Below are 14108 nucleotides of genomic sequence, written 5' to 3' on the forward strand. Positions count from 1 at the left end.
TATATGGCTTTTTTGTAATAGATTCCATTCAATCTATAATTTCGCCTTTTGTAATTAATTCATTAGATCCGTCAACAGCAGCAGCAGCTTTGTCTTTGTCTTTCTCCTTTTCCCTTTTCTTCCTACTCTTTGCCAACCTCTGATTTGTGGTCATACCATGATACTTGTGCGACAAATGCTTATATGCTTGTTTGGTATTAAGTGACTTACCTTCATCATCCTTATAACTCAATTCAACTTTAGGATTATAGGACGCATATTTATCTTCAACATTGTTTGTCTGGTTGGACATTCCTTCGTTAGTACTCGTTTTGTCATTGGGAATTGCATTGTGTCGAACAAACTTCTTCTTCTTTCCATTACTTTGATTAAACCTTGTATTTCCATTTCCATTTCCATTACCGTTAACAAATATAGACTTTTCAGTCAATCGTTTGTCCAATTCAGTTTCGAACACCTTTTCGCGATCAATTTTAGACAACTTCATATAGTTCTTGTTCTTGGCTAGTTCTTCTCGAAGTATCCTTTCTTCAATATCAACTTTCAATTTCAAAAGCCCAGTCTCTTTTGAAAGCTCTTCACGAGAAGAATTTGATGAGTTATTCTGATGTTGCTGTAACAAGCTGTTATCGTTGCTTCTTGATTTTAAAAATTTCAACGTGTCTGCTAATCCTGTATTGAATCTCGGGTGATTTTCATCACTTGTTTCTTTCAATACTGGGGTGTTTTCCTTCTCTCCATCATTGGTGCTTGTTTCTGTCACAACTTCTTCTGTATTCAATGAACCGTTTACACCATCCTGGCCCGTTTGACGTTCATTGATATACTGATGATGGCCATTTTCAACCACCTCTTTTTCACTTGTGTCGAAAATATCACCATCCAAACCCCCCTGGTCATCTCCCTTGCCATGCAAGGTATTCTTGTCCAATTTATTCAAAAAGCCAACAGTATCGAGATCTTCCAAATTCTCAATGGGTTCAGATGGGACTAGGAATTGACGTCTCATGGACTCTTGTTCCAATTGTCTTTCTATGGCTATCTTTTTGTTTCGAGCAATTTCAAGAGCTATTTCTTCTGGAGTCATCCTTGGCTGTGCTTGCTTCTGTTTCTGTTTCAGTTTCTGGGCAATGGATAGGTAGTTCTCCTGCAAGTTATCATAGTCGGACTCATCAATATTTGGCACTTTTCCATCAAAGTCATCAGCTTTGATTCTTGTTGACACCGGACCTTTCAAACTATCTAGTGGTTTCTTTTTCTTTATTTTCTTCATCTTAATCTGAGGTTTTGGAGTTGGGTTGTTGCTGGATAATTCTTCCAAACTATCGAAAAAGTTGCTAAATTTTGTTGTATTGTGAGGAACTGTTTCGCTTTGTTCGGTTGGACTAGTTTTGGGTTTGTTCAATTTGATACTAGAGTTCTTGATAATTACAGACTTTTTCTGAATAGTACCTTCACCAAGTTCTCCTTCTCCTTCTGCATCATCATTTCTTTTATAATGGCGCCCATTAAATTTAATCATCTCTGCTTCTCTTCGTTCATTCAAGTCCTTTTGAAGTTTAGCATTGGCAGATAATTCTTCATTTACGAGAACATCTTGACCATCATCATCAACATCATCTTTGAGAAGATCAGTGTCTTGTAATGTCAAGATGTCGTTATTTCGCAAGTTTTGCAATTCTTGTTCACTATGTCCAATATGAGCATTTATCGCATCTTGCTGCTTCTTGCTGGATACTTTTTCAAATTTTTGCTTCTTAGCAGATTGGGCTTTGCCTACATTCAGTAGCCAATTATCCGTATCTAATTCATCATCATCATCAGCTCCTTCCCTCGTTGCTAGCAATTTACGTTTTTCAGAAGCTAGTTTTGCTTTGCTTAGCCTTTGTGATAATAGTTCATCATTTGCCCTCTTGTTTGGATTAGAAACAATTGTCTTTGCTGCTCCTGGTTGTTGCTCTATGGGAATCGGTTTCAATCCTAGTGAAAGTCGTAGTTTATTAGTTTCCTCAAGTGATAACTCGATGACGTTGTTGTTGTTGTTGTTGTTGTGGGATATTGGCTTTTCTTCTATAGGCTTTAGCCCTAGCTGGGTTCGTATCTTGTTTGTTTCTTCTAGACTTAGCGAGATTTCTTGAGACATGTTGGATACCACTTTGTTTTGTATCTATTGATTGACGTAGATGAAACTTTGTTCGTGATGTCTTTCTTCGTCTCGCATTTGCAACACAAAAAATCATTTGTTTACAATTTTTACCTTTTTTCATAATAAGCTTTGGAGACCACCAAAGATCATACGCCTATCAAGTGCAACCATACTTTTTCATGATCTACACAGTCCTACCGCAATGAATGAGAAACATCAAAGCAGAAGCAATTCAGTAACATTTCCACTGCCACCATTGCATAATTCACCACTCAGCCATGATTATCAACTCAAGATTAAACGCATTATTGGCACTTCTGCCGCCGACAGGCAACAAATATCAGTACAAGACGATCTAGTTGCATATACTGCAAGTGGTGGAGTTGTTGTTTGCAAGATTGATAAAGAAACTAACCTGGTGGTGAACCAGAGGTTTTTTTGTGCCAATTCGAGCTATTCAAATGAATCGAAATTACAGCTGCTGCGTCTAGGTGCAGTATCTTCAGCCAATGCTTATTTAAATATGATCCAAACCGACTATAATCTGGAAGAGGCTGTTCGTGATGAATACGGGTATCCAATAGCCTGTCAACCAATAGAAATATACGGCAACTCCTTTTCACCGGGTGATATAGATGAATATCCCGCAAATAATGCTAGTCCGAGTCTTAGCGTCACCAACCAAACATCCCCATCAAAATTGAAAGACAAAGTGAGGTCTATCAAATGCATAGCCATTTCTCCAAACAAACGCATATTGGCCATTGGTGAATCAGGGTATCAACCACGAATCCTCATATTTTCACTTGCCCCTAGTTCGCAACAAAGTCCCGTCATGGCCATTTATGAACACACATTTGGTATTAGTAACTTGGTCTTCTCTTCCGATTCAAAGTTTCTATGTTCATTAGGAGTCGTTAACGATGGGTGCATAAATGTGTGGAGAGTAGGATCCAATAGTGTCCAATTACAAGCTAGTAATCGATGCTCAAATATAATACATAAAGTCATTTGGCAGGAAAATATCATTGTCACCATCGGACTACGGTTTATCAAGTTGTGGAAATTTGAAAATGGTAGTACCACTAAGCCGGTAATATTAAAGGGGAGAAATGCTCATTTGGGTGATTTCATGAATTCAAATTTTATCGATATGACTTTATTAAATGACGATGAGATTTTACTTGTAGCCAATTGCAATCAGCTATTGTTACTAAAGTTGAGCTTTGACTCACCAAAATTAGTACCTTTGAAAAGTCCCGACTTTGAGTTTTGTTCCTTAGTTGCCGATGGCCCACGTGAATTGATTTGGTTGGGAGATCGGGAAACAAGCTTGGCTGGTATTTCAACTGAAAGCCTTTTCCCAATTAATGCAAGTGCTGTTAAACCAGTATCATCTCCATCCACAGCAGTATCTAATAGCTTACAGCAACAATTATCGGGTGTGTTTGGAATCGAACCAAGACAATCATTGGATAAACGGATTATCCAAATATCAAACTTCTCATCAGATTATCTCCTATATTTAACCACAAATGAGGAGATTGTATTCAGGAGCAAAGAATTGACCAAAACCCAACTTCTAGCGACATCCATTATACGACAAATTGGAGGAGTCAAGAAAAGCTATGATGGAGAGTATCTTGCATTTTCCAAATCAGGCACTATTGAGCAATTTAATCCAAACTCGTGTGACTTAGCTGAGATATTTCAATTTGGAGCATCTGAAGCTGAAGCTATTGGTGACTGTCTAACCGCAATTGAAAAAGTGGGGAATTTATTCGTTATGGGGTATAAGTTTGGATCATTGTACATTGTTCAACAAGATTGCGATACAGCTGAAGTACTATTTACCGTAAAGGCCCATTCATCAACAATTAACGAGATTGTCTGCTTTCAACACGGCTCATACGAAATAATATGCAGCATATCGAGAGATCGCATGATTCAAGTGTTTGCCAAAATCGAATCGAAATGGGATTTATTACAAACAATACCTGTCCACAATGGGAATTTACTCGAGGCGATATATCATGATGGATTCTTGTACGTTTGTTCAACCGATAGAACCATATCCATACATTCAATAACTACAGATCCTAGCCTAATGTTGACAAAGGTTAAATCATTGACGTTGAAATCAACACCAGTTACCATGTCAATTTTTGATCGTGATCTAGTGGTCTCTACAAGTGACAAGCAGGTGCTTGTATTTGACTTGGATAGCAATCACGACCTCAAAAGATCCTTAAAGTTGTTTAACGACAAGGTGAATGAGAGCTTGCTCGTGGAAATGATGGAAAAGTTTCACAATTTGTTGATTGTTTGGTCTTCGGATAAATCGATAAGAGGATTTGACTATATCACCGGCCGACCAGTTGGTGTTGGCTGGGGCCATCTGGATTCATTACTTGGGCTTTTTCTCATACATGATAGTGTTTCCCCAGATGCAGACCCTGAGCTTGTGACTATTGGCAATGATGGATGTTTATTCTCATGGCGTATAACCGAATCATCAGCGACGTTAAGATTGGGGGAAGAAGACAATGGCAAGATAATATTAGATGACGCACTTGCTCTTCTGCCTTCACCAGTATTTGCGAAAGTGGCTCGAAAGATATTACCAACGGTGCCGAAATCTACTACATCATCTACAACTGCCGCAACCTCGTCTTCTCCCAAAAAGGAAAAACTTCTTGATAGGTTGGAACAAGTAGCAACTGGTCTGAAACCTAAAGTGCAACTACCGGCATCTTCTCCCACGCCTCAATCTCCAACACCCAAGTTGACTGCTGCTACATTACGCAGAATTGAAGCTCGTAATGGGAGTATTGGTGGTGGTGAAACACCTAATGCTTCGCCGAGATCATTAACGTCACTTTCGCCAACGCGTTCAAAGTCAGTGTCTCCAGTTAGACCCCTGGTGAATTCTCGTCCTTCCTCACCCACGCGTGCATCAACCAAGAACCAACCATTCAGTGGGGGGTTATTCAAATTGAACCAACCATTATTGAACTCACGGGATTTACCACTGCCACAACGACGTCCTCTGTCGCCTCGTACCACTCTGGATTCATCTGTATCAACGAAACCAAATGGGCCAACGTCTAATCCATCTAGATCGCAAACTGTCGACATAAGACGAAAATCAAACTCACAAGCAAAACTGACATCATCTACTTCAATGGCATTACTTGATAAATGTATCAATCAGTTAGATGAATTGATTAACAATGTAGATGAACTACATGAAGATGAAAGGAGAATATTACTCAATAAAGTCAATCAAGTAAAGTATAAATTAAATGACGGTACTACTTCTACTGCCATATACAATCAAGAAGATCTTTTGAACAAGTATAGTGATAAATTGGTTGAATTAGTTGAAGCCAAACTTTCGGGTTCGTCAATAAGCGAATAATAGACAGAATATAAGGTCGAAAATGGTTCTCAACCTTTGAATTGGATAGTGACTGGGTCCTATATATGGATATATATGTACAAAAAGATTGAATTATGATTATGTATGAAAAAAACCAAAGTTTAACGTGGCTTGATGTTTGCTGATTGTATTGGATCTGCGTTTCTAGGTTCATCGGCTTGTTTCCAAGGGTTCTGGGGCTTTATTGAGGCCGATTCGATAGGGTTGGTATCTTTTGACTCATCAGCTTGTTTCCAAGGGTCATTTTCATCCACTGACTTAGATGCCTCTACAGTCTCAGTTATCCTAGGTGCGTTATTCTTTTCTAGTTCAGCTCGTTGCAATTCATGTTGCAATTTAACCCTTTGTTCTTCATCTAATCGCAATTTTTCCAACTGCCATTTTTCATCCGCTTGTTGTGCCAATAACTTCAATCGTTGTTGTCTAAATTGATCTTGAACCAATTCTTCTAAACTTGGTGCATCAAATCTCGTTCGTCTTAACCATTGAAGCCATTGTGGGGGAATAGTTTTGAAATAATCAACTTTGAAAATTTCTTCTCTGAATGGTTCTAATTTACGACGTAATCGAGTCATGTTGCCGTCGATTGTGAATTCCCAGTACGTGTTACCGTATAGATCGTAGCCAACAAAGAATTTACGTCGGAATGGAATGTCTCTTCTTGCTTGCCATCTGTGTAGTAGTCTTTTCCAGGCGGGATGTTTCTGTTTGATTATGTCCATTTTAGAAAGAAGGGGAAGAGGGGAAGAGGGGAAATGTGGTTGTACGAGTGGGTATGTGTGGGTGTAGTTGCAGAGTTTGCTGCTGGAAGTTGTATGGAGAAAGGGTGAAGGGAGCAAGTGGGATTGCAAAGAAACTGATTTCTCTATGTTATTTGATTTTGTTAGGAACGAGAAGTTTTTGAATATTTTCTGATGATGATGATGATTGATGCGGGACTGAGAAAAAACCACCAGAACAAAAGATCATCATCACACAGTACAAGTCCGAGATCACCAACCACAACAAAGAAAAAGAAAGAAAAAAAAAAAAGAAAAGCAATTCAACCGTCATACTAGCTTACTTTAATACACATGAGTCGAAAGAAATCAAACTCAGTTACCCAATTGAATAATGTGTTGCCTATACCTATAGAACTAAACAGTGGAGAAGATTTGCAAACACATCAACGCAATCACCAAAGTCACATTACCGATGTACGAGTTGGAGAACATCACTTAGTACAGGGCAATACTACATCAAGTGTATCTAGTAGTCAACCACAGAAATACATTGTATGGCAAATTAAAATCACAATAAATGATTTAGGTTATTCATCAATTGTAATATATAAACGATATCGAGAATTGTTACAATTGTATAATGATTTGCAACAGTATTATAAAGGACAATCGGATATAGTGATACCTAGGTTTCCGCCAAAGGATAGTTTTAGTTTTGAACGATTAGTTATGAGTAGAAATTGGTTGGAGGATAGAAGAAAGGGGTTACAGTGGTTTTTGAGTAGTGTTTTATTAGATCCTGTATTACAAAAGGGTCCTGTTGTTAAACAGTTTGTGTTGGGTAATTAGTTAGTTAAAAGTAGATTGAAATAAAACAGTCGATCTTGTGTGAGTGATTGATGGAAGTAAGAAATTTGGTTGATGTAGTGCATATGTATGTTTATATGTATAAAAGTTAATCAGAGTATGTTGTTGTTTTAACCTCGGTTAAAACAACAAATTCTTTAGATCTAGACCTTCATATCCATATATGTGAATTACTATTGATTACGTAATTCTAATTACTAAGTGAGAAGAAAAACAAAAAAAAAAAAATACAAAAACCACACCATACATTACTATACTACACCATACGTAAATATATAAATATATATTTATACAAGAAAACAATTTTCCATCATCGGCTTTCTACAACATAGATCAAATTATTCAAACACCCAACACACACACACACACACACACATCTTTTTACCTTCTAACAAAAGTATCCATCATTTTTTGGCCAGCTATTTTTATTAGAACTACTACTAGACCTACTTCTACTAGACTATTACCTCATCTATACTGCAACACTATATATAACATTAGAATGGTACACCACAAAGTCACAATCATTGGATCAGGTCCTGCTGCTCATACTGCTGCTATCTATTTAGCCAGAGCTGAAATCAAACCAACCTTATACGAAGGTTTCTTAGCTAATGGTGTTGCAGCTGGTGGTCAATTAACCACCACCACTGACATTGAAAATTTCCCTGGTTTCCCTGAAGGAATCAATGGTACTGAATTAATGGAAAGAATGAAGAAACAATCAGAAAGATTTGGTACGGAAATCATTACTGAAACCATTGCCAAATGTGACTTGTCTCAAAGACCTTTTAAATTATGGACTGAATTCAATGAAGATGGTGAACCAATCACTACTGATGCTGTCATCATTGCCACTGGTGCTAGTGCCAAGAGAATGCATTTACCTGGGGAAGAAACTTATTGGCAACAAGGTATTTCTGCTTGTGCTGTTTGTGATGGTGCCGTCCCCATTTTCAGAAACAAGCCATTGGCCGTTGTTGGTGGTGGTGATTCTGCTTGTGAAGAAGCATTATTCTTGACCAAATATGCATCGAAAGTGTACTTGTTGGTGAGAAGAGATGTTCTTAGAGCTTCATCAATTATGCAAAAGAGAGCTATGAATAACGACAAGTTGGAAATCTTGTGGAATACTGAAGCTAAAGAAGCTAAAGGTGATGGCAAAGTCTTGACTTCATTGGGTATTTACAACAACAAGACCAAGACAAACTCTGATCTTCAAGTCAATGGTTTGTTCTATGCCATTGGTCATATCCCTGCCACTAAGATTTTTGAAAATCAATTGAAGATGGATGATGCTGGATATCTTCAAACTAAGCCAGGTACTGCTGAAACTTCAATTTCTGGTGTTTTTGCTGCTGGTGATGTCCAAGACAAGATTTATAGACAAGCTATTACATCTGCCGGTACTGGATGTATGGCAGCTTTGGAATGTGAAAAATTCATTGCTGAACAAGAAGATTAACAAGGATAAAAGAAGTAAAAGCAAATAGACTGTGGCCTTTAGCTTATCTTGTATTATGTTTATAGAGAATTTATATACACTGTTTTTATGACTTTTAATTTGCTTTTTTTTTCTTTCTTCAAAATTGACCTGAAAATACCATCTTATAAGGATTATAACATGTTCTTTCAATTTCACTTGTTTCTTCATCGTATGGGAAATTATAAAATGGCGAATACTCTTCAAGAATAGTTGCCAAATAATCGTCTCTTTCTTGAATTGGGTTATTTGTAGCAGCAGCATGGGTGTCGTGATTCTTTGTTTTTGCATCATTGGCAATTGTATCGTCATCGTTATCATCACAATCAACAGTTGAAGTGGATAAGGTGTAGTTACAATCTAAGTCATATTCGCGGTAAGCATTGGATTCATATTCGTACTCGTGAAGTAATTCTGACAATGCAGTATTGGTAGCTGTGTTTGTGTCCATAATGATAACATCACATTCTTTATTAGTTTTCATAGACTTGTCCCTGTTCTTGTCACTGTTCTTGTAGCATACATCAACACTTGCACTATCTTCTTCAGCTCTACCTACTTGACCTAATTCGTTGTCACATATTATTCCCTCATTTGTTCTTTCCAGTGTACTACCTGCATTCTGAAATGGTATGTGCTGATTTAAATCCACTTCGTCCATGCTTTCTTTGCGCTTGTTGTTGTTACCGGTCAACACAATATTCAAATCCAAAGCATCACTTTTATTCAACATATTAGTATCCAACAGTGAAGTATCCACCACAACAGATGAAATGTTTGCAGAGAATGGCTTGGTAACCCCTGAATATCCTAATGATTGCTCCATGTAAGGTTCTAATTTAATGACAATTGATTTCATGGAATAGTATAACAATGGAATATCATCTGGTGCAACATTAAACGAAATTGGTTCAATGGGTGGTATAGTAATAGTGTTCAAGGTGGATGCCTGTTTCTTGTTGATTTTTCCTTTTCTTTTAAACATTGAAGTAGCTTTCTCAGTAATAGGTTGATCTGCTTTCAATGGAGAGATAGTTTGTTGTGATGGTCTATTGGTTTGATTTTATATAATTGAGCTGCAAAATTAAATAAATATTTGGTGTTTGTGTTTTGTGTTTTGTACTTCTTTTGATGGAAGTTTCTTAATGCTTATACTCTTCTACCTCAATCCAGTCATTCTTCTCTCCTTATCTAGTAAGTCAACAGGTAATATAGTTTTATATCCAGCGAAGTAAATCCGACGAATTGTTAGATTGGCAAGTTAGAGCTTTGAGTAAAGACTAAGCCGAAGTGGTAGACCGTACCATCAAAATTAAGCAGATGTATCCTGCCAATTCCCCCATCTCTACTGTTTGATTCCAAAGTGGTAGGATTACTATTCAATCCAATATATACCTTAGGTAGCCCACACAGTCACCACCTTATTAGAGTGAAGTAATCTCTATCCAACCCCCAGAGGAATTGTTAATGGCTGTGTGTAGAGAGAGTTCTGATAAAAAGGGCGTGCATCTCTGGCCAAAAATATATACTGTTAAGCGAACTTCTACTTCTACTTCTACTTTAACTTGCTCCTTTATCAAAGACTACGACGAAGCCACCAGTTCAACTTCTTCAACCATGTCATTCAATAATCCATTCGATAATGATATCGAAAGAATAGCCACGAACCACTCTCATAAATACAAAGATTACCCTGAATTTGACTCACTTTCAACTAGTATTGACAACCAATTACATCATATCAACAACACCCAACTATCATCAATCAAACAGCAGTTGCTCCAATTCGAAAAAGATCCCCTTGACACATCTGTAGCTGAAAATTTAAGCTCCAATTTCAAAACTACCACTGAACTGTATCGGAAATTGAATGACTATGTGAAACAGTTGAATAATACGATTAAATCAGCTGAAGATGATCGTGAAGATGTCGAAATTGTCAATTATCTCAAACAGAAGGAAGGTATACAAATCAAATTGATCAGGGATAGTCTAGGCAATTTCAAAAATTACCAAAGGCGATTCGAATCTAAGCAATCAAGTCAATTACCCGCACCTGGATCCACCACCACGACTGAAAATGCAGACGATGGACAAAAGCAGCAGCAACAACAACAACAACAACAACAACAACAGGTTCAAATCACATATGAGCCAGTTAATGCAGAAGAATTAGAGCAACAGACGCTTTTAGTACAAGAAAGAGAACGAGAAATTCATCAAATTCAACAAGATACGCAAGAAATCAACAATATCTTTTCCAATTTATCATCGATAATCAATGAGCAACAGTTTCAAGTTGATAGCATTGAAAACAATATCTTCAGTTATAGTTCAAATGCAAGACAAGCGTCGAATGAGTTGAGAAGTGCCCATCGTTACCAAAAGAGATCAAGTGGCACTTTATTTTGCTGCTTGATGATTTTATTGGGAGTTTTGGGATTTATTATATTGATAGGGTTGATATTCTAGATTTAAAAGCAAAAGCGTCTCTTTCTATATTGGTTTTATTTTTATTTTCATTATTTACTCGGTGTTCCATATATTAACGTGACCGTCATCTCCTGCTGATATTATCACTTCTTTGTTGTTATCTAATTTCGCCCAAATAACACAGTTAACTTCATAAACACCATGGGCTGATTGCTGTACACTTTCAATTTGCCATTCACCGTTGGTTTCATTATACACAACAATTTGTCCATCGGATCCGGCTGTCACAATCTTACCAGTAATTGACGACCAAGCAGTGGAATATATTGGAAGTGTATGTACTTTAGGTAATATGCACTCCTGTTCCCAAACCATCTCTGAAGTATGTCTTATTGAAGAAGGTAGGTTTGTATCATGGCCATTTGACTCGTTGTTTTTGGCCTCATCTTGATTGAACCATATTCTGACTGATAAGTCGTCACTTACTGAAACCAATCTAGTTTTCCCACTTGTTGCATGGGGGCTTTTAGGATTCTCGAATTTGGAACACCACACCGTTCCTTCGTGGGCATCCAATATCCCTACACATGACCAATCGTCATCATCAAATTCCTGTTTGTATATACGAATCGTATCATCATATGATGAGCTAGCAAGTAAATTAGTTGTCGGATGCCATGTCACATTCTTTACATCTTGCAGATGATCATTCAATACTGAAACACATTCAAACTCTTCCAATGTCTCTGGGTCAGTCTCCCATATCCAAACTGTCTTATCTCTCGAACATGAAGCAAGATATCTACCGCTGAAATTCCAATCCACAGCCTTAATCTCGTTTTCATGGCCTTCAATAATTGCCATCAAGTTCCATTCATTGGATGGACTCGTCAACACCTCAGCTTGATTGTGCATGATTTCCTCGACTTCATAATTGTCATCGGGCTCATCGATTCCCCAAATTGATATCGTTGAGTCGAATGAGCCGCTGGCTAATGCCGGCAAGTCTAATACGTTCAGCTTGTAATCTACTCCGCCCATTGGTGGTTTAAACGATACAGACCGAACTGATCGCCTATGGGTATCTTCCAAGTCGGCAATACGAGGGAATTTTGATGTTGCTGATAATTTATATACTTTAGTTGACTTATCGGTTGAAGCAGTGGCCAAAAGTGGCAAGGTTGGATGTGCAGATACACTCCATACTTTGTCAGTATGAGCTGATATCGACTGGATGAGTTGAACCATGGGAAGGAGTATATAGTCTTTTGTTTAGTTTTGCAATCAAAAAAGAGTTGAAATTTTGATGCATAATTTTTTTCTTCCTCAATTTTTCCAAACTCAGTTGTAGATTTGAAAACCAATAGGGGAAAGATGTTAATACACCGGCCAGTGCAGGGTATTCTACGAAGAGGTCTCTATCGAGCTCAGATAAGATTCAATTCGTCAAAAGAGAATGGTTCGAAAGATGACGGCAAGTCATCGGAGGTTTCTAAAAGAGACGATGCTCATGACGTTGAACAATTCAAGATAAACCAAACCACGTCCAAGTCTGCGCCAGCTCCAATGGAATTTAATGGAGTTGAGCAACTCATGAAAAAGAACAACAAACCATATATTCCTAAATTCAAGCACCAACGAGTAACGTTTGAGTACCCCGACCTCCCTAATGAAGACCAATACACCAATCTTAACAATAAACCAAAGCGCATCTCCCGATGGACGAGATATATACCCAAGATTTTGACTGTGATTGGTGTTGCTTGGGCTGGGTACACTATCAAAGTATGGTACTTGGATGATCCAGAAGAAGGCCAGGATAGCAATGATTTATTAGACCCAAACGAGTTTCACAAGTTTATAGTTACTCACAAAGAACAAATTGATGATGATCATTACATTATTGAAATAAAATCCAAATACGATCGATGGGAGTACAGTTTTGCAACAAACCCCGACAAGAAGTCGTTATGGAATGGAGATACCATATGGTCAGTTGAAATAAAACAACCAGATATCAATGTCGTTAGATCATACACGCCATTGCCCATGTACTATATGAAATCGGAATACACCAGATCAGGTGAAAAGAAACCATTGCTAAAAATATTGAATCCAGAAGTAGATGATTTGGATAAGAACGGGACAATGTGTTTATATGTAAAGAGATACAAACAAGGCGAAGTATCAAGATACATAACTGATCGCAAAATTGGTGACGAGTTAGAATTAAGAGGCCCTACGATCGAATACAAGTTCCCTTATCATCCATTAAAGAAAATCCACGAACGTCCCATCTTCAAAGACTTGCCGTCGAAAGTTGAGCCTGATAATATGGTTGAATCTATTAAAAGAGACCGGAAATTGCCTGATGTTGACAATTTGGACTTTTACGCGGCTGGGACGGGGATTGCTCCCATTTTACAAGTACTATTTTCGAGAAATCCCTATTTAGGATATGTCAATATTCATTATTCGGCGCAAAAGCCCGGCGAAATTGGTATTTTGCTGAGATTTTTGCTTTTCTTGAATAAATTAGATCGCATAAATGTTTATCATCATTATGATAGTGACCCAAAGACTATATTGAATGGCAAGAATATACCCCCACCATCAAAGCCTAATTTCTATTCGCCAAAGAGATTGGACGAAGCAACGGCGCAATTATCGCCTGAAGAAGCATTAAGTGTGAGAATGCAGGTGATGAAAGACGAGGAGAAGAAAGAGGCGGAGGAGGAAGAGGAGAAATTGAAACCTGAAGCCGTAAAGAGGTTGGTTCAATCGACCAGTGAACGTGGAGAACGGTATGAAACTGGTTTAGAACAAGCAATGGCTACTTCGACTAAACCAAAGAAACCGGCTGCATTGGCAATTGTATGTGGTCCTGATGGTTATGTGGACTACGTAACGGGTCCCAAGGATCTAGTACACAAGACTCAGGGACCAGTTACAGGGTTGCTTGGAGTGAAGAAGTGGGATAATTCAAATGTATATAAATTATAGACTTGACTTGTA

General features: G+C 37.9%; 9 protein-coding genes across 9 annotated transcripts; 5 read left to right on the forward strand and 4 right to left on the reverse strand. All coding sequences in view use genetic code 12, as the record gives it.

Moving 5' to 3' along the window:
- Window positions 1–28: 28 nt before the first annotated feature.
- On the reverse strand, window positions 29–2143 carry CANMA_002686 (U4/U6-U5 snRNP complex subunit; the record flags this gene model as incomplete). The annotated part of the gene is made up of 1 exon (XM_051814781.1): window positions 29–2143. One exon carries the CDS (start codon window positions 2141–2143, stop codon window positions 29–31), a length of 2115 nt encoding a protein of 704 aa, XP_051671657.1.
- A 205-nt stretch (window positions 2144–2348) lies between these two features.
- On the forward strand, window positions 2349–5567 carry CANMA_002687 (uncharacterized protein; the record flags this gene model as incomplete). The annotated part of the gene is made up of 1 exon (XM_051814783.1): window positions 2349–5567. One exon carries the CDS (start codon window positions 2349–2351, stop codon window positions 5565–5567), a length of 3219 nt encoding a protein of 1072 aa, XP_051671658.1.
- Window positions 5568–5689: 122 nt separating this feature from the next.
- CANMA_002688 (uncharacterized protein) lies at window positions 5690–6310 on the reverse strand (the record flags this gene model as incomplete). Its single annotated transcript, XM_051814784.1, has 1 exon — window positions 5690–6310. One exon carries the CDS (start codon window positions 6308–6310, stop codon window positions 5690–5692), a length of 621 nt encoding a protein of 206 aa, XP_051671659.1.
- Window positions 6311–6661: 351 nt separating this feature from the next.
- Window positions 6662–7159, forward strand: CANMA_002689 (uncharacterized protein; the record flags this gene model as incomplete). The annotated part of the gene is made up of 1 exon (XM_051814785.1): window positions 6662–7159. One exon carries the CDS (start codon window positions 6662–6664, stop codon window positions 7157–7159), a length of 498 nt encoding a protein of 165 aa, XP_051671660.1.
- A 520-nt stretch (window positions 7160–7679) lies between these two features.
- Window positions 7680–8642, forward strand: TRR1 (thioredoxin-disulfide reductase; the record flags this gene model as incomplete). The annotated part of the gene is made up of 1 exon (XM_051814786.1): window positions 7680–8642. The coding sequence occupies one exon, from the start codon at window positions 7680–7682 to the stop codon at window positions 8640–8642; it is 963 nt and encodes a 320-aa protein (XP_051671661.1).
- Window positions 8643–8760: 118 nt separating this feature from the next.
- CANMA_002691 (uncharacterized protein) lies at window positions 8761–9645 on the reverse strand (the record flags this gene model as incomplete). The annotated part of the gene is made up of 1 exon (XM_051814787.1): window positions 8761–9645. The coding sequence occupies one exon, from the start codon at window positions 9643–9645 to the stop codon at window positions 8761–8763; it is 885 nt and encodes a 294-aa protein (XP_051671662.1).
- Window positions 9646–10277: 632 nt separating this feature from the next.
- On the forward strand, window positions 10278–11132 carry PEP12 (SNAP receptor; the record flags this gene model as incomplete). Its single annotated transcript, XM_051814788.1, has 1 exon — window positions 10278–11132. The coding sequence occupies one exon, from the start codon at window positions 10278–10280 to the stop codon at window positions 11130–11132; it is 855 nt and encodes a 284-aa protein (XP_051671663.1).
- A 54-nt stretch (window positions 11133–11186) lies between these two features.
- Window positions 11187–12341, reverse strand: CANMA_002693 (iron-sulfur cluster assembly protein; the record flags this gene model as incomplete). Its single annotated transcript, XM_051814789.1, has 1 exon — window positions 11187–12341. One exon carries the CDS (start codon window positions 12339–12341, stop codon window positions 11187–11189), a length of 1155 nt encoding a protein of 384 aa, XP_051671664.1.
- Window positions 12342–12467: 126 nt separating this feature from the next.
- CANMA_002694 (oxidoreductase) lies at window positions 12468–14096 on the forward strand (the record flags this gene model as incomplete). The annotated part of the gene is made up of 1 exon (XM_051814790.1): window positions 12468–14096. One exon carries the CDS (start codon window positions 12468–12470, stop codon window positions 14094–14096), a length of 1629 nt encoding a protein of 542 aa, XP_051671665.1.
- Between the last annotated feature and the right edge of the window lie 12 nt (window positions 14097–14108).

This window comes from Candida margitis (assembly GCF_024628925.1).
Source record: "Candida margitis strain CBS 14175 chromosome Unknown scaffold3, whole genome shotgun sequence".
Taxonomy (NCBI): domain Eukaryota; kingdom Fungi; phylum Ascomycota; class Pichiomycetes; order Serinales; family Debaryomycetaceae; genus Lodderomyces; species Lodderomyces margitis.